The sequence below is a fragment of the Arachis hypogaea genome, chromosome 19 (genome assembly GCF_003086295.3).
Source record: "Arachis hypogaea cultivar Tifrunner chromosome 19, arahy.Tifrunner.gnm2.J5K5, whole genome shotgun sequence".
In the NCBI taxonomy this organism is placed as follows: domain Eukaryota; kingdom Viridiplantae; phylum Streptophyta; class Magnoliopsida; order Fabales; family Fabaceae; genus Arachis; species Arachis hypogaea.
Genome location: NC_092054.1, coordinates 154,279,029 through 154,304,049, shown reverse-complemented (window position 1 = coordinate 154,304,049; position 25,021 = coordinate 154,279,029). Strand labels below are relative to the sequence as shown.

At 32.9% G+C, this 25,021-nt stretch overlaps 5 protein-coding genes across 5 annotated transcripts; 4 read left to right on the top strand and 1 right to left on the bottom strand.

Annotated features, from left to right (window-relative positions):
* Positions 1-6,173: 6,173 nt before the first annotated feature.
* On the top strand, positions 6,174-7,607 carry LOC112777396 (B3 domain-containing transcription factor VRN1-like). The gene is made up of 4 exons (XM_072227939.1): positions 6,174-6,377; positions 6,443-6,869; positions 6,936-7,087; positions 7,185-7,607. The coding sequence occupies exons 1-4, from the start codon at positions 6,288-6,290 to the stop codon at positions 7,434-7,436; spliced, it is 921 nt and encodes a 306-aa protein (XP_072084040.1). The 5' UTR covers positions 6,174-6,287; the 3' UTR covers positions 7,437-7,607.
* A 3,364-nt stretch (positions 7,608-10,971) lies between these two features.
* On the top strand, positions 10,972-12,612 carry LOC112776767 (B3 domain-containing transcription factor VRN1). The gene is made up of 4 exons (XM_025821003.3): positions 10,972-11,193; positions 11,266-11,614; positions 11,689-11,828; positions 12,198-12,612. Exons 1-4 carry the CDS (start codon positions 11,110-11,112, stop codon positions 12,444-12,446), a joined length of 822 nt encoding a protein of 273 aa, XP_025676788.1. The 5' UTR covers positions 10,972-11,109; the 3' UTR covers positions 12,447-12,612.
* Positions 12,613-16,514: 3,902 nt separating this feature from the next.
* On the top strand, positions 16,515-18,225 carry LOC112777040 (B3 domain-containing protein LOC_Os12g40080-like). Its single transcript, XM_025821320.3, has 5 exons — positions 16,515-17,098; positions 17,200-17,479; positions 17,572-17,658; positions 17,795-17,880; positions 17,970-18,225. The coding sequence occupies exons 1-5, from the start codon at positions 16,628-16,630 to the stop codon at positions 18,213-18,215; spliced, it is 1,170 nt and encodes a 389-aa protein (XP_025677105.2). The 5' UTR covers positions 16,515-16,627; the 3' UTR covers positions 18,216-18,225.
* A 229-nt stretch (positions 18,226-18,454) lies between these two features.
* Positions 18,455-21,689, top strand: LOC112777569 (glycerate dehydrogenase). Its single transcript, XM_025821968.3, has 13 exons — positions 18,455-18,930; positions 19,049-19,132; positions 19,259-19,399; positions 19,593-19,714; positions 19,830-19,911; positions 20,090-20,162; positions 20,239-20,330; positions 20,428-20,502; positions 20,598-20,705; positions 20,788-20,865; positions 20,950-20,994; positions 21,187-21,301; positions 21,401-21,689. Exons 1-13 carry the CDS (start codon positions 18,808-18,810, stop codon positions 21,421-21,423), a joined length of 1,161 nt encoding a protein of 386 aa, XP_025677753.1. The 5' UTR covers positions 18,455-18,807; the 3' UTR covers positions 21,424-21,689.
* A 952-nt stretch (positions 21,690-22,641) lies between these two features.
* LOC140182429 (uncharacterized) lies at positions 22,642-23,649 on the bottom strand. Its single transcript, XM_072228631.1, has one exon. The coding sequence runs from the start codon at positions 23,647-23,649 to the stop codon at positions 22,642-22,644; it is 1,008 nt and encodes a 335-aa protein (XP_072084732.1).
* Positions 23,650-25,021: the final 1,372 nt, after the last annotated feature.

Sequence of the window (25,021 nt, the reverse complement as noted above, 5' to 3'; positions counted from 1 at the left end):
AAGCCAATTACCCCTATCCTCCCAACTAAACATCTTCTTACTGAGCCATAAATAACCACTATGAGCATCATAAACCTTTGAGGCCGCACCAGTCCAACACCAACCGACCTCTGAACCAGCTTGAACATCTGGGTTGTAAGAATTAATGTTGCTCTGCAGAGACTGATTCAGAGGAGAATAGATATTCTCAAGGTTCCACTGTCCAAATGACCAAAGGTCCAAGATCTTGAGATCCGAATCAGAAATGTGAACATAATCCATCTCCTGACACAGTCGCCCCCTCTCTTCTCCATCTAGAGAACCAAAAGTTCTGTTCCAAATCCCCAATGCACCAACTAAAACCTTCCTTTAGGATATCCCAAGCTCGACATATACTCTTCCAAACATAAGATCCACTTCCTCGAGACCGACTAAAACAATCATCCTTAGAAGAATGGTATTTCTCCGTCAACAATTGAACCCATAACTTGTTGGGATGGTGAAAAAGTTGCCAAACTAGTTTTCCAAGAAGAGCAATATTGGCACAAAAGGGATATCTAATTTCCAGACCTCCAAACTTCTTAGGAGTGACCAACACTTTCCAGTTAACTAGATTCAGGCCTCTACCATCAGCTTGACCCTTCCATAGAAAGTTTCGCATCATGGATTCTATCTTATTAGTTACCCCTTTAGGGAAGAGAGATACTTGCATGCGATAAGTAGGAATCGCAGTCACTACCGAGTTGAGCAAACAGAGTCTGCCTGCCTTATTAAGCAATCTTCCTTTCCAGCTGGCTAGCCTTCCCCGAATCTTGTCCAAAACATCGTTGAAAGTTGCGCGTGTCACCCGAGAGTGATTAAGGTTCACCCCTAAATACTTGCCCAAGTTCTGAACGAATCTGATGGAGGAGACTCCAGTGAAAATCTCTTTTCTTGTCGCTGAAACATTCTTGGAGCATAGCGCTTTAGATTTTTCCACATTAACCTTCATCCCAGAGGCTCTGCAGAAATTTTCCAAAGCTACCATTACAGTTTAAACTTGCTGTTTTTCAGCTTTACAGAAAAGAAGCAAATCATCGGCAAACATCAAATGAGAAATTCTTGGACCCCCTCTAGAAACCGCAACTGGCTTCCACACGCCCTTATCAACTTGCTGATTAATAGAACAGGACAATCTCTCCATACACAACACAAACAGATACGGTGATATAGGATCTCCTTGCCTAAGACCCCTGCTCGGAGTAAAGCTATTTAATCTATCCCCATTCCAGAGGATAGACAGTGAGGAAGCAGTGACACAACGCATAATTAGATTGACTGTCGGAGGAGGAAAGCCAAAACTCACCAGGGTTTGTTTCAGAAATCCCCAATCCACTCTATCGTACGCTTTCTCCAAATCAATCTTAAAGGCCAGGGTGCCTTTCTTTGACTTTGTCTTCTTCATGAAATGGAGAACCTCTTGTGCTACAATGATGTTGTCAGGGGTTCCTCTCCCTGGGATAAACCCTCCTTGAAGGGGCCCAATAATCTCTTTGAGATGGGGACGAAGTCTATTGACCAGGACCTTCGTTATAACTTTGTAAACCACATTACAGAGACTAATTGGTCGGAAATCCTTCATGGAAACCGGGTTTTCTACCTTCGGAATAAGAACCACAAGAGTTTCCATCATCCTTGGATCCATATCCAAACCAGAGAACGCATGACGAACCATAGTCCAAACATCAAAACCAACAATCTTCCAGTATTCTTTAAAGAAGAAAGCCTGAAACCCATCAGGGCCCGGCGCCTTAAAAGAATGCATACTGAAAACAACCGACTTAACTTCTTCCAGAGTAACTGGCGCTGTGAGGCTACAACAGGCTTCATCATTCAGGGAAGGCAGTGGCACATCACCAAGACAACCTAAGTCTACATCCTCCGACTGGCAGAATAGGCGTTTATAGAAGGATTCAGCTTCCCTTCTAAGGACATCCGGGTCCGTTTCCCACACCCCATCTTGAAGAAAGAGACCATGAATCTTATTATGCTTTCTCCGCACAAGAGTCTGGACATGAAAGAACTTGGTATTTCTATCCCCAAATTTTACCCACTGCTCTCTGGATTTTTGAAACCATAGAAGTTCCTCCTGCACAAGCGTGTTATTAAATTCCTCAATCAGCTATTTTTCTTTTTGCCGCATAGACAAATCTTCCATTACTTCAAGTCGCTTCTGAAGGAAATTAATCTGTCTCTCCAATTTGCATTTCCTAACGAAAATATTGCCGAACACTTTAGAATTAAACTCCAAAGAGTTCTTCTGCACTTCTGAAAGCTTGCCGTGCATCTCTCTGTAGCCAGCCTGCCATGACTGGTTCACAATATTTCTGTACCCCGGATGAGTTGCCCAAGCTGCAATAAACCGAAAAGGTCTATTCTTTTTCGGTTGGGGACGACCTGTACAGCGTACTAGGATAGGACAATGATCAGATTGAAGCCTATTTAAAATTTCTGCGTAAGCCTCTGGAAATAGAGATAGCCAGCCACTATTGATACAAACCCGGTCAAGTTTTTTCGCCACCTCAACACCATTTTTAACCCTTCTGTACCAAGAAAATTGTCTTCCAATAGTCTTCAAGTCAAACAGATTACTATCCCCTAGAGAGGCAGCAAGCCGATCTGCATGATGACTCGAGAAGAGGCAACCCTTAGATTCATGAGAGAATAGTACTTCATTAAAATCACCAAGAACAATCCATGGCCCGCAGAAAGACGAAGACTGAGTAACAAGATAATCCCATAGCAAAACTCTGGTATTAAATTGAGGACTACCATAGATACCACTGCACCTCCAAATCACATTATTTACCTGAACCTCAACTGTAACACACTGATCGAAAGCATCAACCCATTTGCAGTGAACACCCTGTATTGCAGAAAGGAACCAAATACCCCCCTTGTGTCCTGACGCCTCCACTATACCAATAGGGTGATAACCAAGTCTTTCCCAGAACATTTTCAAGTGTTGAAAAGGACAGTGAGTTTCAACCACAATAAAAATTACAGGTTTAAATTTCCTAACCAGCTCTTTACAATTCACCCGGGCTAACTTATTAGAAGCACCCCTAATATTCCAAGCTATTATATTTAAACTATCCATAATATAAAATATAAAAATATAAAACAAGGAAATCAAAGTGCTTCACCAACCTCAAACTGAGGCTTGTCCAGCGGAAGTGACTCCCGTGACCTTCAGGTTTGCCGGATCTCCCTGGAATATCTCCTTAATCCCGCCTACCGACGCAGTAACAGCCGGCAATGCGCCTTCCTTCTCCAATGGAACCGCCACGGTAACACCCTCCTTCACGGTTACAGGAAGACATGACGATGCTTCCACCACCGTGCCTCCATTCTTCTCAATTGGCGAGCTCTGTAGGGACCCCGGCCTTGGTCGTTTCCGGAGAGAGGACCCGCAAGGCACTGGGGTGTGTCGGGTTGAGGAGATCGACGTCTCACCAACACGGGAAGCGCTGTGTCCGACCTTGACTCGTGACCCGACCCTAGCACGATAGGAGCTTGATCCATTCGTGTGAGAGAAGTGAATGGTGGGCCTGATTACTCTACCCGAATCGATTCTGGATTGAATGCCTCTTTGGACCTTGTTAGATTGCTTCTGACCCAGCTTGGTTTTACCTTTCCTCACAACTTGCTCCCAGCCTGGTTCATCATGCATGCAAGCCTCCTCAACATTATTTCTTTCCAAATTATTAGCCTCCAAATCTTCTTGCAAATTTGATGCAGGATTCTCGCTAGTAACGCCACCTACCACATTAGGTTCTACTTCATTTGAATTGTGACTTTTGGTCTCAGGATGTGGTACTCCCTTTGTACCGTCCCGTGGCTTGGTGGCATCGGAATCAACACTCTTTCCTTCCCTAGAGTCTCTACCCAAGCACTGTGCCATATCGTGACCATAACGTGCACAAGAGTTACAAATTAAATTTAAACTTTCATACTCCACTACATGAGTTACGCCTTCCACAATGATATGCTTGAACACTGGCAGTCCTAAATTTATTTGAACACATACTCGGGCATATCGTCCTCTCTCAGCCAATTTAGTGGCTAAGTCCACTTTGATGGGAACTCCTATTGCAGAAGCAATACGCATCATGGCCTGTTCCTGATAGCACCAGATTGGGAGCCCCGAAATCCGAACCCATACAAGCGTAGACCCGAAGGATTGCTCACATGGCCGAAAATCTATATCCCACGGTTTTACAGCAACATAGTGCCCCTCAATCAACCACGGACCACCAAGCATGACCTTCTCACGATCTTCACATGCATCGAATTTTACCATGAAGTACCCAAACCCCACATCAAGCAGATCAAAGCCACCTTTGATGCGCCAAACCATCCGAAGCTTGTGTGAAAGAGCTGTGTAACTATAATTTTTATCAAGAACCTTAATCACTAAAGCTTCTCGATAAGGCTCTGCCAAACAAAGCTTGGCTTCTTCAGTGAAGTTTACACATGGAGGTTGGGAATCGCCCTGCTTGCCCACCACCGTGGCTATACTATCCCCAGATAGAGATACTGCAAGTGCAAACGCCTTCGATTTCTCTGGACCAATGACTTTATCTCTAAAGGAGATCTTTGTAGGATTTGAAAAACCCCCTCGTGAAAAACCCTCCTTGACACCGGATGCACCCCCACCCACACTCTCCCCCTTATCTCTTCCGACGGCATGGCCGCCATGCTCACTGTGTTTCGCCCTCAAACACTCGTTCCCGCTCTCTCCTTCTCTCATTCTCTCTATTCACCATTTTATTTATGGTTGGGTTGATGTGCAGATACATCTTTGTTATATAATTTTATATATTAAAAATAATTGATAAAAAAATTATCATAGGATATACAAAAATTGATATAAATATTATTTGTCTTACATAATTAGAATAATGATTGAAAGTCTTAATTTAAATTTTTTTAATTGTAGTTTTAATATTTAAATGAATAAATTAAAAAAATAACTAAGAGTAAAAAAAATGAGATAAATTTTCAATTTTTTCATATTATATTATTTTATAATAAAAATTTTTTTCTCTCTCTTGTTTTTAGAATAATGTTTATGCCAGTCTTTATATACATTTTACTTGTAAATTTGTTTTATAATATAAGAAATAAATTTTAATATATTTAATGTATTAAAAATATAAAAAATATATCTTTAATTATTTTTTTGTCAAACATTTTTTTAGTGTATTCATGACATCTCCATATAAGGCACAAATTGGCAAATTTCATTTTTAAATATAAAAATATTTGATAACTAAAAAAAATTAACAAAAAAAAAATAAAATTTATCTTATTTAATATTTATTAATTTTATAATAATTAATAAATATTAAATAAAATAAATTTTGATTATGTTTTTTTGTTTGCCTTACTGTTTTAAACAAAATATTTGATAATAAAAAAAATTAGTCAAAAATAACAAAAATTTATCTTATTTATTATTTATTAATTATAACAACAATTAATAAATATTAAATAAGATAAATTCTAATTTTTTTTTGACTTTTTAGCATTGTCGATTTTAAATATGTTCTTAAATCACAATATAGCTATTAACTACTTTAAACAATAAGGTTTTTATTTTTAGTGTTGGCCTTCTAATGGTGTTTTCAAGCAATATGGAGATTTAATGATTTTTTTTTATTTGAAAAGTATAAATTTGAGGGTCAAATTTGTAATTTTTTAATTTTTTTTTCAAAAAAATAAAAAACTAAAGATTAGATTTGTATTTAGTTATACAAATCGAATCTTAGATTTTGTATCCTAAATAAAACTGAGTCTCCAATTTATTCATCACTTTCGCCACATCACAAATCAAACCCTTAATTTTGTATTGCTGACAAAACTCTAATTTACAAATTCTAATTAAAAAAACTCATTTTTATATCCATACAAAATACGCTATAACTTTAAAACTGTGCGTAACACATGCTAGGTCTCCATTGATAAAAAAAATTAGCCTAAACAATAACCCTTAGTTATTATTCTTGTAAGAAATGGTAGCGGTAGCTGCATTATTCCTTTAGAAGCAAAAGAAAATTGACATTAAATAGCGTCTGGAACTGAGTTTCCCTGCTATATAGTCCTTGGGAATTCAACCATTTGGAGGTGTAATCATGACACTTGAATAGTAACTTAGCATCATAAATAAATAGATATAGATATGCTAGCAACCATTAATTTCATTACTTAGATACACTTTCTAGTTTCTGTGTTCTTGGTACTGAAAAGTCTCACCACCTATCTCCATGTCTTCTTCTTCTAAGTGGCGTGGCAAGGCTATAATCCCTGTTCATTTCTCAGCCATTATCTTCAAGAAAACTGATCTTCAAACTCTGGTAATTAACATTATTTATCTTCATTACATATTATATATATTTTGAGCATCTTTAATTAATTACAGAAAATATCAAGCAAATTTACAAGGAGATATGGAGATGGTTTGTCGAATCCAATGTTTTTGAAGCCTCCAGATGGCACCAAATGGGAAGTGAATTGGACTAGAAAAAATGAAGATGAGGTTTGGTTCGAAAAGGGTTGGAACAAATTCACTCAAAACTACTCCTTAGATGATGGCCACTTGATTCTTTTCACCTATCATGGAAATTCACAACTTGATGTTCACATCTTTGACAAATCTGCCTCTGAAATACTCTATCCGGGGTTAAACACTACTCCTACTACTGCTTGTGATGATGAAAAGAACATCAAACTTGATCTCATGCACAATGATGATGATGATGATGACTCAATTGAGATTTTGAAGCCTTGTAAACACAAACGCAGCATGCTAGTGTTGGTTCCTCAACCTTGTAATAAAAGAATGAAAGGTATGTATATATATAGAGAGATAGGATTTCATTTTCCATTTCTATTATTTAATTAATTATTAGCAGATAAGAAGAAGGTTGCTGAAAGAAGATCAAGTTGTTCATCATTGAATTGGCCAAAGCAAGAAAGAGCACAGGAAGTAGCTATGAACTTCGTGTCTGATAATCCTTTCTTCACAATGTTCATAACCCATGTCCATCTAGCACACTACAAAGCGGTACGATTAAACTACCAAATATGAGATACATCTATATATATGATCTTTATGATCTTGAAAAAGGTTAAAGTGTATATTATTATTGTTGTTGTTGAAGGCTGTGCCAAACATGAAAGAGTACATGATTGATGAGGAGGAGAAGAATGTGGAGCTGAAAATTGGGGAGAAATCGTGGGAAGTGAAACTGAGGCGTTGTAGCAAGTCGTCAAATTATCGGTACTTGGGTGGTGGCTGGTCCTTGTTTGCACAGGAGAGTGAATTGCTTCCTGGAGACGTTTGTGTCTTTGAACTCATCAAAATGCACCCTTTGCAGTTTAAGGTTCATGTTTTCAAAAAGCAGCAGACTTAGTTTGATCTCAACTTCGAAGATAACATCTCACTTTCCATGCATTTTCATTTGGCTTACCTTCTGGTTCTAATATATTTTGAAATATATGAAAACCTTAGCTTATATAAGGAACGCTTGAAAAACCTTAAGTAATAATGTTATCGTTTTGGACATCTATATTTCTTTACACAACATACACAGTTTGTATTTATATTTATTAGATTTTATATACCTGAGTTAATATAATTTATATATATTTATTATAATTTAAAATTTAATTTTAATATATCATCAGTGTAAAATTATTTTATACATGTATCTAGATACAGCATGAATAGTCATCTAAAAAAATAATTGTGATTATAATAATGATTATGATTATGCGATTATGTAAAACATTTTACATTGTTAATACACAAAAAATAAACTCCAAAATTTATACACATGAACTAATAAAAATTATTTTTATAAAAATAATTTAATATTTATACCAGTTAAATACGGATAAAAATGATTACTAATCCCTATATTAATCCCTATATTATGGGATATATGTTAGTTTTTGTTTCTTTGTTCAACACTAATGCAGTTTTAATATCAAAGAATTCCTAAGCTTTATCAACTTAACTGTTGATAGTTATGTATCCGTATAGTGTTTCATAAAATAAAATATAAAATAATGAATGAAATTTCAGATAAAGGATAAAGAGAACTCAATAGGAAGTGAAAAAAAATACAAATTAATACTAATGCGGTTATATTACGTCAAGGCTTTTTTTTTTTTGAGAAATTACTTAAATTAGTATTTAAAAATTTTAAAAGTAGATATTTTAATCTTTAAAAAAATTAATACACAGATTAATTCTAAAATTTTAGTCCTAAAAAAAATTTAATACACAGATCAATTTTCAACGTTTTTCTATATGCATAGTTATTAATACATAACAATCTCCCATCCATTTTACTTTTATTATATGCATAGTTATTAAAATCGGATTCGACCGGCCAGTTCAATAAAAAATCGGTGAACCAGATCTTATACTGATAAATCGAATTTTATACTGGTTCAGTCCGATAATTAGACCGTATAAGATAAAGAATCGGTACAAACTGATTAAATTTGGAGTGAACTGATAAAAACCGGTCAAATTTGGTAAAGACCGATCCGATCGAACCGCTTAAGTTTTAAAATTTTTTCAAACGGCAATCACAACCACCAGGATGTCTTGCTTGTTATTATATGTGTACATTAAAATACATATAGATATCTTTTAACAAATAATTTATTTTTATTTAATTTATTTTAATTTTAGTTGTAAACTCACTCATTCTTAAATTAATTATATTTTTATTTAACAATAATTATAAATTTATTTATTTTTTTATAATTATATAATATCTATTAATATTATATTTCAATAAATACTTGTAGTATATAATAGTATAATAGATATAAATTAATTAACAAATTATTGAAATTCGAAAATAATAGTTATTTTAATATAAAAACAAAATAAAAATATTTATGATAGAGTAAAATTAACAAAATACTTATTGTTTCTGTTCTATATTATTTTAGAATAGCTAGATATTTTAAAAATGTTAGTGAAAATATGTATTTTAAATTTTAATTTTAAATTTTTTACTATATTTTGTTTTTTATTTACATAGGACCAGGTCAATCGGTTCAACCAAAGACCCACCGGTTGAATCAATGACCCAGTGACCCAGTAACCTGACCGGTTTGATCATCGATTCGATTCTGACAACTATGACTATATGTCAACCTTTATTATTATTATTAGCTTAGTTTAGTGCATGTGAACGATGATACTAGTATATTAATATACTATTTTCATATGAAACAAACAAGATCAATAATAATACTTTGAAATCTAAACTAAAATAATTTTTTTTAATACAAACATATTTTTTAAAATAAGATATTTTTTAATTATATTAAATACAAAAATATCAAATACTTTTCACTTTAAATTTCTGATAGAATAATCTCTAATAATTTTATTAAACATTATTATTATTATTATTATTATTATTATTATTATTATTATTATTATTATTGAGTGATTATATATATATTTTTTATTTTTTTATCTTAATTTTTTTATATTATAAATACGTATGTAAGAATCTAATGAATAAATTTATTGTTATCTTTGTCCAAAAAATACAAAAAATTATGGTACATTATTATTGTGTAATTAATAATAATAATAATAATAATTTTATTTTAGTTTTTTTTACGGAGACAGTTATATCTAATAAAAAAATATTATAAATTGATCTATGTATTAATTTTTTAAGACTAAAATATCTGCTTTTAAAATTTTTGTAGATTGATTTGGATAATTATTTTTATCAAAAAATAAATTAAAAACTAATTTATCTACCGAAATAAAATTTTAAAAATATTTTTGTGTATTAATTTTTTTAAAAATTAAAATATCTACTTTTAAAATCTTTGTGCACTAATTTAGGTAATTATTTTTTTTTAATACTACAATCCACTAAAACGGATACACAATTTGTGACTGCCATTGAACAATGATATTTTCATAAAATTCAAATATTTTAATAACTTATTTAATTCATGTATATTATACGTTAATTGACTAATATTAATATGATTTAATTAACATATATATTATAAGCCTTATGCTAAAATTAGTATGAGTAAAAATTTTTGAAATTTTAATTTAAATAAATATATAACAAATATTTTAAGAATTTAATTTTATATATGTTTCATAAACATTTTCTCCCTTCATAATCTGGATATAATATTCTAAAGAAAGGCATGTAATCTAAGGCAGATTAATATTGGAGAGTTTTCTGAGAGAAAATAAGTAATAATATTAAGATTAAGGATGTAGCTCATATGAATTCTAAGTTTATATGTTAAAATTGCTAGCTAAAAGATTTGTTTATAAAAAAATCTCTAAAGTAAAAAGATATATAAAATAATAAATTAATTATTATTAAATTAGTCACTTTTTTTGGTGTGTAAAATTTTAAATCATAATTTAAGAATAATTAAACTTTTACTTTTTTATTTTATCAATTATATTATTTTAGAAAAATTTGATTAATAGCTTAAGATATACCATTATCCTAGAACTTAGTTAAATCGTAATATTAAATTCGAGGGAGTGGATCTTTTTCAGTGAAAAAAAAAATTGGATGGTATTCAGTGCTTAATCTAACCATTTATTATTTTCTCTTTTATTTATTTTTGGTCTCATTTATAAAATCAAAAGTAAGAAATCACACTGTATCTTGTCAAGTGTTAAAAAAACTAAAGAGAATCCATTTCCTAAATTTGATGTATCAATTTAATCTTTATTATTTGTTATTTATTAATAATCTTTAAATAACAATTTAATTAAATCTATCGGATTATTTAATAATTTTCAATTGAGAACTGATTTTTTGCTTTGCTTTTTGTTATATTTCCCATGCCAAAAGGTAAGCATTAGGCTAATAAAATCAAATCACATAATGATGGCACTCGATTTTGGAGTAGGAAGCAGGTAGCCTAATTAGGATCATAAATGAAATAATTAATAAGAGCTTCTTTGCCTTCTCTCACTTCCACCTTCATATATTGTTGTGCTTGTAAGTTGTAACACACTAACACTTGTACACTTCAAACTACTACCCTACTTGGGTTCCCATGTCTTCTCATCTTCACCAAAGGAATGCTGTCATGCCTATTCTCTTCTTCAAGATTATACTCAAAACTAACCTTAAAATTCTTGTAAGTCTATTTAATTTCCTTGCATATGCATATTTTTGTGATACCCTAAATAGTTGATTATATTATTGACAGAAAATACCCAACAAATTTGCACTGAAATATGGAAGTGGTTTGTCCAATCCAGTGTTCTTAAAGCCTCCAGATGGAACAAGGTGGAAGGTGTGTTTGAGCAAAAAGGATGATCAAGTTTGGTTTGAAAAGGGTTGGAAAGAATTCACTCAAAATTACTCTCTGGATCATGGATGCTTGGTTCTGTTTAAATATGAAGGAACTACTTCTTCCCAATTTGATGTCATTATCATTGATGACAGTGCTTTAGAAATAGACTATTCTTCCTACAATGGAAATGATGATGATGATGTTTCAGTTCAGATTGTGAAGGAAATCCATCCATACAAGAAGAACAAAGAAACCATGAGAGGTTAGGAAACAAAGAAATCAAGAGTTTTGTATGCAATTCTCGACTTAGCTTGTTTCATTTGCATTGAATAACAGGTGAGAAGAATGTGACTACTTCTTTGTCATTGAATTGGCCAAGGGAACCAAGAGCACGAGAAGAAGCTAACAAATTCGTATCTAACAACCCTTTTTTCACGGTGCTCATAAAGCCTTCTCATATCACACAATACCTACTGGTAATGTTAAAAATCATCTAAATTTATTCTTAGTCCTAAACTATATTACATCCAATGTGTGTTGTATCTATGTCCTAAACTTATAGATTCATCAAATTTTAACCAAGTTGGATACATAAGTCCATGGGGTTTATGTCCAAGTCTATCTATTCTTTGATTTTTTAAACATGTGTATGTGCACAAATTTTATCAATAAATATTTTTAATTAATTTTAATATTATTTTTTTTTGTAATTGATTATTTATTATTGATGATAAAATATTAATTATTGTTTTTTATATTTTATTGTATCGCCTGTTTCATCCATACTTCCTAAGTTCTATTGTTAGATAAAATAATAATTTTGAAATTATATATTGATGATGCAGTCCATACCAGGTTTGGAAGGTTATGTGGATAAGGAAGTGAAGTATGTGAAGCTTGAGAATGGGGATAGATCGTGGCCTGTGAAGATGCTTAGTTGTAGCAAAACCCCTTCAAATCGCTTCCTTTCTGCTGGGTGGAACTTGTTTGCACAAGAGAATGAGTTGAAGCCTGGAGATGTTTGTATCTTTGAACTTGTTAATATGCAAGATTTGGTCTTTAAGGTTCATGTTTTTGCTGCCCATCATGCTTAATTAGTAGAACTTTCCTCTTGGTTTGGAGTTAATTTTGAGAGACATTGAGGAAGAATCCATAGCTGATGAATGTTACAGCATTAGCCATTTGTATTTCGAAGTCTTTGTATGTGATATTTTATCTTGAATGTTGAATGAAAGATGGTTGGGCTGAATGGCTGATAGATATAGATATATCTTTTTTTATTTGTTTTTTGTGTGTGTGTGTTTTCTTGTCCAAGAGTTGCAATCTGCGTCAATTATGCAATTAACAAAGTCTTGGTAAAAGATTGTTGATATTTTTTTTTTCTCTAAACATGGAAAGAAATTAAACAAATAAACACTATCCTATATCCGAGCGGATGATTTGCTGGAGAACAACACAAAGCTCAGACCAAATAACATGATTAGAGCTCAGACCAAATAACATGATTAGAGAGAAAGAGAGTAGCCACCAAAGAGAGAAAGAGAAGGGGGAAAATAGAATTCCCGTTTTTGCCCAAAGCAGTAAATTTCAAATGATAGTTTCTCATTCGTTCACCGTTGGATCGGCTTAAAATTTGAACTACGTGTTCCTCTCATCTTGTTCTTCATTCTGGTTGGTGGAGATGTTGATTGGAGATTCGCAGTAGGAGAAATTGGCTTCACAAGAGAGAAATTAGTTTTCCCGTTTTTACATATAGCAGCAATCTTTGAACGGCAGTTTCTCATTCTTTCACCGTTGGATCGATATGAAATTTGAACTGTAGATTTTCACATCTTGTTCTTAATTCTGGACGGTGGAGATTTTAATTGGAGGTCTGCAGAGGGAGAAATTGGCTTCGACAGCAGCTCTATTTTTTTGGGTATATTTCATCTTCTTACTTCTCATTTGTAAGCTTTGGTGATTTGATGTTTTTGCTGGTTATATACACGTTTTTGTGCTTTGTTTAAGACTCTATTGTACCTCATTTGATTATAGTGGAGCTATTTCATTGGTCTGGACGATCCGTGGTTTTTACCTCTCACATTAAGAGGGTTTTCCACGTTAAAATCTTGGTGTGTTTTTGTTATTGTTTTACTTGCTATATTTGCTTGTTATAGTTGCTGCTATATTGTGTTGTGAGTGATTCCATATTGTTCTTGTGTTGGATATTTGTGTTGTTTCCGCTGCTAGACTCTTTCAATATTTTGGTGTTAGGGTTCGTTTCCTAAGCTTTCAGAAGCTATTTTTTTGAATTTTTTATTTATAAAAAATAGTTGTATTAATATTTAGTGTAATTTTAAAATTAAATTATAACTTTTTAAAAAGTTATTTAAATATTTATGAAAAAATAACAAAAATGACTTCTCTTATAATAAAATTTTTTTGAGCAAAATATCATTTTTGTCTCCAATATTTGGGATAAGTCTCAAAGTTACCTCTAACGTTTGAATCGTCTTATTTAAATCCCTAACGTTTTAAAATTGACTCAATGTTATCCTGCCGTTAGAGATCTGTTAACGAAATTGATGGTGGGACAAAATTGAGACGATTTTGAAACGTTAGAAACTTAAATAGGACGAAAACGTTGGGGGATAAAAATGATACATAAAAATAAATTTTAATTTTATCCTTCACTAATATCAATCTTTTACGGTACATAATTATTCAATTATTTTTTAATCACATTTAAGTAAATTATACTTAATCACATCACTTTGATTCTAAATAATTTTTTTTATTATTTTACTCTTAAATCTTTTTACTCATCATAAAATATTTGTAAAATGACTAGAATCACATTACTTTATTGTATATCTATTATTTTTTTCCTCACAAGTTTATGTACTAGTTATTCTACAAACATTTTATGATGAGTAAAGATTTTAAGAATAAAATTATAAAAAAATAAATTTATTTAGAATAAAATTAATGTGATTAAGTATAATTTACTTAGGTGTGATTAAAAAATAATTGAATAACTATGTACAGTAAAAATTGATATTATTGAAGGATAAAAATAAAATTTATTTATATGTATCGTTTTTGTCTCCAACATATTCGTCCTATTTAAGTTCCTAACGTTTCAAAATCGTCTCAATTTTATCTCGCCGTCAATTCCATTCTTAATGACAGGATAACATTGAGTCAATCTTGAAACGTTAGGAACTTAAATAGGACGATTCAAATGTTAAGGGCAACTTTAAGACTTACCTCAAATATTGAGAATAAAAATAATAATTTATTCAAAATTTTTTTATCATATTTCTTTTAAAATAAGTACTTTTAAAATTAAAAAATTAAATATAAAATAATTTATTTATAAACTATTTTTAATATAAATATTTATTATTTAAGTTATTTTAAAAAAATTAATTAAATTATTTATACAAACTAAATGTTAGTGAAAGGACTAATAAAGGACACAAGTTCCTGCATTTTGGTATCATAAAATACTGTTGTTAATAATAATTTGAAACAGAAATAATATTAAATCACTTTATATAAATATAATTATTTCACAGAAAATTTTTTGTCCCATCTCTAGTCCGCCTGAATAAATAAATAGAGGGAAAAGAAAACGAGTTAACGAAGATAGAAAGTGTTTATTTGGGTATTATTAAATTGATAAAAAAAATAATTTTTAATAATTTTTTTATTTTTAGTATATTTAAAAAATTTTTAATAGTAATAATAAAAATACTAAAAAAATAAAAAAATATATATTTTTTTAAAAATTATAATTTATATTTTAAATTTTTTTTTTTTTTAAAAAAAATATTTTTTACATAATAAATAAATAAAAAAATATTTTTATTTTATTTTATTTAAATATAATTGATAAATAAAAATATATTTTTATATAAAATATCTAAACATAAAATCAATTTTACTTTTGTAAAGAATCTTTTAAAAAGTTATCATTTAAAAAAAAATCTTTTTTAACAATTAACCCAAACAAGCCCAAAATATAAGACCAGTTAAAACTTAAAACTTAACTTGAAATTATTGGTTTTCATATTTATCTAGATAAAAATCAATTTTCTTCTTAAATTTTAGTAATCATCCTACAAATAAATAATAAATAGTTAATTATCCAGTTTTTGATGGGCTAGCTTGCGCAAAATTGTAGACACTTTGTGACTCTTTGACTCTTTGTAACTTGATCATAAGCATTTCGTTTCGTTTACCTCTACTTTCAAAAATTCAAGGGTTTCAGAATTGCCGCAATTACTTCGCCGTAATTAATAACTTCCAAAGTTTCCATATTTATAACGCATTGGTTTTGCACTTTGATCGTAATCACATTATTCTACTAATCTAAACCACTTCCTTGAGGCACTGAAGAGTTAAGAACCAGCTGCTTCATCAAGCAATGTCATCTCCACCAGGCCCCATTCACTTTTTCCAGATTGTTAATGAAACCAGCCTTCAAAATGGTGAATTGGTACTCCAATCTTCTTCTTCTTCTCTTATATCTCTGCGTTATTATTTATGATTGTATAACTGTATTTGTAGTATTATGATATATGATATAGTCGATTCTAGTATGACTATGCTATGGTGTGTATGGTGGTTATGATGACTATGCGAGTATTGTTAAAATTAAAGTTACATTTTTATTTTAGATTTTGGCAACACTTTTTAAGCAACACAAAGCGTTTTTGAAACACCATAGTTACCATACTCATTGTAACATAGTCATACTAGAACGAGTCATATTATAATTGTATGAATCATATGAATGAATAGTAAGGATAAAATCAAGGCTAGTTCTTTTTTCAATTCATGAATCATGATCATATTTTGTGCAATCATGCCAGCTATCCTACAAAATATGTATAGTTAAACAACACATGTATACATACATGTATTTATGCATGGTGTTGGATTTGCTGGCTATTTTTTGTGTACATATAACTTTTTTGTTTAATTTATGCATGGATCATATTCAAGCTCATTTAATTATTTGTTTTTGTATTTTAAACTTTCTTTGTTACTTTGAATTTGGATACCAAGGGTGTTTTAGTTCCCCTATCAACATGTAATTAGTATGAGTAATGTCATTATGGCGTCAATGTTCAAATAACATTTCTATGTTAGTATTGTTGAATGCTTATGAAAGAATATATTGACAATAAGCTTGTAACAGAGGATTCGCAGAAGTTTTGTAAGTGAACATTGGCAAGGAATATCAAGCCCGGTATTACTTGTGCTTCCTAATGGTTCCGAATGGAAGATGGACTGGGAAAAGCGTGATGCTGATGTTTGCTTTGTTCAAGGTTGGAAGGAATTTGCAGAGTTTTATTCTTTGGAAAAGGAGCAGGTTTTGATGTTCAAGTATGAAGGAAAGTCGCGGTTCAATGTTATAATACTCGGTCGGAGTGGCTTGGAAAGAGAGTATCCTTTGTTGAATGGAACTCTTGAAGCTGAAGGGAGTGGTAACTCTAAAAGGCCAAACTCTCCGTTGCGAAAAAAGAGAAGAACCAACACAGAAGAAGAAGCTAGATTCAATGAATATTCTCATAATGCAAGGCCAAGGGACAGAGATGGAAGGAGAATCTTCTTAAAATCTGAGGCTTCTAACAATGTGGAGGCACCAAAACATGCTGAAAGTAGTAGTGCTTTGGAGAGAGCCCGGGCCTTCAGTTCTAAGAATCTTTGGTTCTATCGCAGAATGAGACCAGCGTACATCAATAACTATCTTCTGGTAACCATAACAATTTACATAATATGGTTTGTCATCTCTGTCTCAACTTGTTTCTACAATTGAGAATTTTGTGCTAAAGAGAGTATAATTTTTAATGGCAGTTCAGAGCAGAAGATTATGTAACACAAGAAGAAAGAAAGGAGAATGAGTTTCTCAGTCTCTGGGTTACCGATGAGAGTAGACCATGGCATGCTAAGATCTCGAAGCATGATAATAATGGACAGATAATGCTTACTACGGGTTGGAAGCAATTTGTAAGGGACAACAACCTGAAACTAAATGATGTTTGTGTTTTTGAGAAAACTAGAAATTCTGAAGGACTTTCATTTAGAGTTATTATCTACCGTGCCACGCAAGAATCAACCAATATTCCATCTCAAGGTAGCAGAATAACAATAGAATTTCTTTGATATTATATGAAATTGCATTACCTTATACTTGTTGTTATGCTTTTCCGTTGCATGCTTATGGAGATGGAGCAAACCAAAGCAACCAAACCAATGTTAGAAACAGTTTTGCTGAAAGGGGCCATGAAGGAACTTCAAAAGAATACTCAAAAAGTAATGTCTTTATTATTCTGCTTAATCCTTCACTCTTTCCCAATTTTTACTATGGACTTTGTGTTACATAAAATTTTCACTGTCAAGTCAAGTGTACTTACTGTCATGTAAACCGGTCTAATTGTTGTTGTTTCAGATTACAAACGTCGCGGACGTGCCAGCAAATGGACTGAAGATCAGTTCACTATCGCCTTAAAGCAAAGTCAGACGAAAAGAAGTGCGGTAGGATGAATTAGAGTAACATCTTGTGCTTAATTACTATTATAGCTGCTGTGTCATGCTGACTCTGTTGAATTTGGTGAACAATGCAGCACATACCTTATGGCTTTGCCAAAAAATATCTACAAAAAGCAAAAGCTTTGACACTGCAGATTGGGAACAGAATATGGGAGATTAAGCTAGACTATTATCCACGTCATTCCTATGCCAGATTATCTTCGGGATGGGACAAATTTGTTAAGGATTGTAATCTTAAGGAAGCAGATGAATGCACCTTTCAGCTGATAGATAGGGAGAACTTTGTATTTGATGTTAGAATTTTAAATTGCATCAACTGAATTCTAATTACTAGTCAGTAATACTTAGTGTACAAATCTTATTTCTTTATTTTCCTTTTTCTTTTATTTTTTTAAATTTATTTTTATTATGTAAATAGACAGTGATCTCTGTTTAAGAACAATGAATTGAATCTTGGAGCTTAAACTCATATCAACCAAATATATCACATTCTCCTAACAATAATTTGAATGATGGGATATTACAAAAGAGTGCCTAAGACATGGCCAACTGTTTGAGCATAAGCCACAAGCTAAAAGGATAATTTTGTCTTATTAGAAAAAATGGGATGATTATGAATGTTATCCTTTGCTATTTGGCATTGTGAGGCTCAAGAACACTCACATAGCTTCAACTCACCTCTTCCTTACACCAACTCATGTTATCTAAAAGGGTACCAAATTCTATGTCCACTCATCACTCTTATCAGCTAAATGAGCCAACCACGTGGACCAATCTTATTGGTCAGGAACACATTAGTAATGTGCAGCCTTTCATACCAGATTATCAAAGTGCAACATTATAGTAAAGAAGCTAACTCAAATTTCAATGTAGTGTGTTTCCATTTTCCAACTTTGAAGCTCAACTGTTTCAATGGCAAAGCCAGTTTCAATTGAGGTATGGAACCCAAATGGGAAATACAGAGTTGTTAGCACAAAACCAATGCCCGGAACTCGTTGGATCAATCTCCTTATCCAGCAAGATTGTCGTGTTGAAGTAATAATCATCATCAACTTTCTTTGCTTTGCTTCGCTTCTTTCTCATCTTAGCATGTGTTTTATTCTTATGTAAATCAAAGAGAGTCTTAATTTCTTTCTTGTTGGTTCTCTAATAGATATGTACACAGAAGAAAACAATTCTCTCAGTTGAAGACATTATTCAACTAATTGGTGATAAGTGTGATGGAGTTATTGGTCAGGTGATTATCATAACTTACAAGAAGATTGATTACAAGCTAAGCTTTTGTTCTTGTGATTATTGTTTCATATTCTTTTGTTTGGGTATGGTGATGGTGTTTTCATATTATATATATGTTTTCATTCAGTTGACTGAAGACTGGGGAGAAGAGTTGTTCAAAGCTTTGAGCAGAGCTGGAGGCAAAGCTTTCAGTAACATGGCAGTTGGTTATAACAACGTTGATGTCAACGTTGCTACCAAGTATGGTGTTGCTGTTGGAAACACTCCTGTAAGCTCCACCTTTTCCTCTTTCTGCTTCATATGCATGTACTTTTCTTATCGAAAACTTGCCATTTACACAATATTATACTCAACACCCTTGATTTGTTAAATCACAAAAGGGTGTCGTGTAATATTGCCTGATTTCAGAGGATATAGACATTATTGGAATGTAACATAAGCCTTGATTGCTTAATTGGTAGGGAGTTCTGACTGAGACAACGGCAGAGCTGGCAGCTTCATTGACTTTAGCGGCTGCTAGAAGGATAGTTGAGGCTGATGAGTTCATGAGGGCAGGATTATATGATGGATGGCTCCCTCATCTGTATGATATGACAATAATTGCTTTCTTAATGCTGATAATAATGTGCAAAATACTCCATTTGATGGTTGAAAATAGTTTCTTTGCTTAGCTTAGCTTAGCTTTGTTTCTGATGCAGTTTTGTTGGAAACCTGCTGAAAGGACAAACAGTTGGTGTTATTGGAGCTGGCCGTATTGGATCGGCTTATGCAAGAATGATGGTAATGTCTAAAATTTTTCAGTAAATCTCATTGAGTGTTCTTCAGTCTTCAATACTTGTAATGATTATGATCAGTACAGTGTGTCAGATTTCACAACCAAAACTCTAATTAAGTTGATGGTGATGCCTGATGATAATATATGCATATTATGGTTACTCTTGTTTTGGCACTGTATCAGGTTGAAGGATTCAAGATGAACCTGATTTACTTTGATCTCTACCAGTCAACTCGACTCGAAAAGTTTGTTACAGGCATGCTCCTATCCACTCACCCTCCCCAGTATACATATTATCAACTGATGGTTCTGTTTGCATCCTATTATTGTAGCTTATGGTGAATTCTTGAAAGCGAATGGCGAGAAACCAGTGACTTGGAAAAGGGCATCATCCATGGATGAGGTCCTTCAGCAGGCAGATATAGTAAGAACTTGAATACACTAGCTAAAACTAGAACATGCTTCAATTTGATTTTTCCAAATAATATGGTATTTTCTTTTTCTTATGGATGCTTTTGTAGATTAGTCTTCATCCTGTATTGGATAAAACCACTTATCATCTGGTTAACAAGGAGAGACTCTCCAAGATGAAGAAGGTACAAGTTAACTTTGTAGTAAAATCTTGATTATTTGTGGCATTAAGAGGTGCTAATTCTTGTTAGTGAGTGATGATATGATATCCTTATTTCAGGAAGCAATACTAATAAACTGCAGTAGAGGGCCTGTTATTGATGAAGCTGCACTTGTTGACCATTTGAGGGAGAATCCAATGTTTCGCGTAGGACTCGACGTGTTTGAGGTGAGTGAACCTTACCTAATTATAAATAATCACATTCTTGTTAAATTACCATTTTAATTAGTTAATTCTAATCTTTTCTTAGGATGAGCCTTACATGAAGCCTGGGCTCTCAGAGATGAAGAATGCTATTGTGGTACCTCACATTGCTTCTGCTTCTAAGGTACATTATGCTAAAAGGTACATTTTTATGGTTTTGGTTTGATTATGTACTTTAGCAATGAAATTGTTGATCTGAATTTTGCAGTGGACTCGTGAGGGAATGGCCACACTAGCTGCTCTAAATGTTCTGGTATCTCATGCCACACTATCATCTTGAATTTATTTCAATGATCACTAATGATGCTATGATCTAACAGAAATTATTGATATAACCTGTTTTTTAGATCTGTATTATTAGATTATCTTAGTGCATCATGCACCACATTTAACTTGGTTTGCCATAACATTTTCGATGTGATACTCATTGATTATAAATTTGCAGGGTAAGATCAAAGGGTACCCAGTTTGGTTTGATGCCAATAGAGTGGAACCGTTTCTGAATGAGAATGCTCCACCACCAGCTGCATCCCCAAGCATTGTTAATGCAAAAGCTCTTGGTAACACATGATATTATTATCTTACATACTAAGGGCCAATAGTTATTGTTCTAATCTCTCTTAAATAATGGACTTCGTATTTTTTTTTCTGAAATGCAGGTTTGCCAGTTTCAAAGCTATAGGCATGTCTACATGCTCTTGTGTTTTTTTCTCCTATGGGGGGCCTTCAATTGCAGAAAAAAAGATCAATTTTTGTGTGTTGAGTTAGGCTCTTGTGGCATGGAAGGGTGGAATACCTGAGAAGATTTTATATGTAGAGTGCTGATGGCAATGTATGAATAATTACATACTATCATGTTCATATTAGCAACTTAGCATCAAGTACTTGTAATGTATTTGAAATGCTAAATAAGCATAAATGAACTTACATACATGAGGATTGAGTAAAGTACCAAATCTGACCATGAAAAATCGAGACACAGATAAAACTGACCATGCAAGATTGAAAATTAACTTGTACACATCAATGATGACCTCCGCACTGCAAATCTAACATTAAATAAGGGGATAAAAAATTAATGTCACCTTGGAAGGGGAAAAAATATGATATTATCAAAGATATGAGTGAGATTATCCTTTCCAAAAAAAAGTGTATATCAATATAGTGTTCTCCAAATGTTATATTCAAATGACATCCGTGCAAATAATTTGCTACATAACGCATCATACAAACTATAAATCACTAATAATTTGGCTACAAATTTCTTCTCCCTTTTATCATTGATTTGAGAAAAAAAACGCCTTCGTTGCCATTGAAAAAGATTGTTCCGAAGACATTTGATGGTGTAATATTCAAAGTGAAGGAGGCCTCACTGAAAGTATCTTCAATTATCGAGCTAATGATTCATGAAAATGGCTAATGAAAACCACTTGTGGATGGATAGAGATTGGACCCCATATGTCAAAATGCACCAAATCAAAAATTTCATTAGAAATTGTAGAACTTACATGAAATGGTAGTTTCTTCTGTTTGGAAAAATGGAAAACATCACAAGGCTTTGTTAATTTTTTACATTCAATGAATGGATAGCTGGTATGGACTAATCTGAGTTTATCTAATGGAATGTGACCTAGTCTAATGTTCCATATGCTATCACTAACTAGTGTTAGTGCTACTGCTATTGCCGCTTATGAGTGATGCATTTGATGTTCTAGCTAAGTGTTGTCTAGTGATTAGACTTGTCATTAGTGGTGTGTGGAAGCTGTGAATGATGAGTGTATACGAACCTCCTTGCTCCTTGCTCCTTGCTCATTAGCTGTGCCAATCGTCTTCCATGTATTCAGATCCTGTATCTCACAACCCTTGTCAGCGAACCAGCATTCACAACCCAGATTCTTGGTTATTTGAGATGAGGCGGTAGCCCATGTTTTCTATAACATGTGTCAACAAGGTGCCCACTCTTGTGACAAAAAGAGCACATCCGAGTAGGTGGTCTGCCAGTCCTGCCACCTCTGCCACGGCTTCCTCTTCCACGAACAGTAAAACTTTGAGAACCAATGGTGGCATTAACAGTAGTTTGAGCAGCTGAAACAGCATTGGCTTCTAGGATATCAAGGGTTCCAAATTGTTGCTCTTGTTGAGTGAGAAGTGCAAAGGCATCATTCAGTGTCGGTAATGGTTCCATTAGCATGATTTGAGATCTTGTAACAGAATATTGATCATTTAATCCTCTCAGCAAGCGCACCAGGTAACTATCCTTCCTGTAATTTCTAACAATGCCAAGTCCACATGAGCAAGATTCACCACAATTGCAATCTGGAATTGGCCTAAGACTGTCAAGTTCTTGCCATATTGCTTTCAGTCTCGCGAAATAGGAGGTGATACTCAACTCTCCTTGTTTGATAGAGAACATTTGTTCTTCAAGATCAGCCACTCTAAACACATCACCCTCATAATATCTATGCTTAAGATCGCGCCAAATATCAGCAGCATTATCATTCCATATCACACTCCGTAAAATTTCCTCACTGATCGATGAGATAAACCATGATACTACAAGAGCGTTACATTTTTCCCAAGCCATGAAATTGGGATCAGATTCTTGTGGTTTCGGAAGGCTACCATCAACAAAGCAAAATTTGTTCTTGCATTTTAATGCAATTGTCATAGCTCTTGACCAAGAATCATAGTTTCGAGTAGTTAACACAACATTGATGATGGATATGCCTGGATTCTCTTCAGGATGCACGAAATAAGGGCTCGAAGGATCAGTAATAGAGCTTACCGGCGAGCGAGGGATTTGAGATTGGAGGTTAGAGATCTGCGCAAGAACACGAGCTAGGTTCTGAAGATCGGAAGCTGAGAAGCTTGAATTCGCCACAATCGGAGTTTCTTTATCGTGATCCATCGAAATCAGTAACCTTCTTCCCTCGAGATCTCGTTGATCGGAGCTGGTACTTCACTGAGATGAATCTTGGAATGAAGCAGCCACGCTCTCATCAAAATCTGTGGAATGAGTACAAGAGAAGAGAAGAAGAAGAAGATCGGAAACGAGTCACATGAAGGCTCACCGCAGCATGTTGAACTTCGTTGAACTTGTGACCGAAATTGCAGAAAGAAAAAGAAGAGAGAGAGAGAAAGTAGAGCTTAGCTCTAACTACTTTGCACCTATCCTAACTGCATTTCACTAACTAGTTTAACAGAAAATCTGGAGCAAAATTATATCTATGATCATTCAGTATTTGGAGATGCATGCTGAAGGCCTGAAGCTCTTAGTATGAATGCCATAACTTTCATGCATGTTTTTACATCTTAAAAAAGAGATGTTTTTGCGGGATTTTTGTCCGAAATAAAATTAAAAAAGTAATTATTTTTTGAAAAATGAATTTTGAACTTTAATTTTTTAAATATTTTTTTTTTGCATTTAGGATAAGTTCGTCGCGCCCCGGTGAACTCTATAATTTATATAGAGTTCGTCGCACTACTGGCGAACTTCAGGTTGAGTTCGACACACTGTATAACCATGGGGCCATTTTCATTTGTCGCTTTTCTTCCAAATTTCTTCTCCAAATCCACTTTGTTCCTCCTTTACTTGTGATATTCAGATTCTTCTGTACGAGATTTTTTGTCTTTCGACGTCTGTGAAGTTTGTTATCCACTACATCGCCATTTTCAGGTCAGTATATATTATGTTAGTTAGAGTTACTGCTTTTATGTTAGTTAGAGTTACTATTTACATGTCAGTTAGAGTTACTGTTTAATGTTATTAGTTAGAGTTACTATTTATATGTTTATTAGAATTATTGTACAGTGTTTACATGTTATTTAGAGTTACTGTTTACTGTTTACATGTTAGTTAAAGTATATAACATGTTAGTTAAATTTTTTATGTTATTATTTTCAAGTGCAGTTGCTGTTTACTGTTTATAACACGTTAATTAGTATAAGTTATTAGTTAATTGTTAATTAGTTTAGTCAGAATAATTAGTTTAAGTTGTAAATTAGATGGTAATTAGTGAAATAATTAGTTAGATAAGATTAGAAGAAAATATGATTAGTAAAATTTAGTTTTCAGTTATTTATTGATTAGTATGTTTATAGAGTTTGATGATACACTTTACAACTTCTGTTGACACTAACACTCATACCTGTTTTGCACATGTGGATTGCATATTGAACTGTTTTTGTGTACAGGATTACCATTCTCGATAACAACAGAGAGAGTAAGCATTGTGTGAAAATAAATTGAAACAGTTATAGTGAAACAAGTTGAACTTATG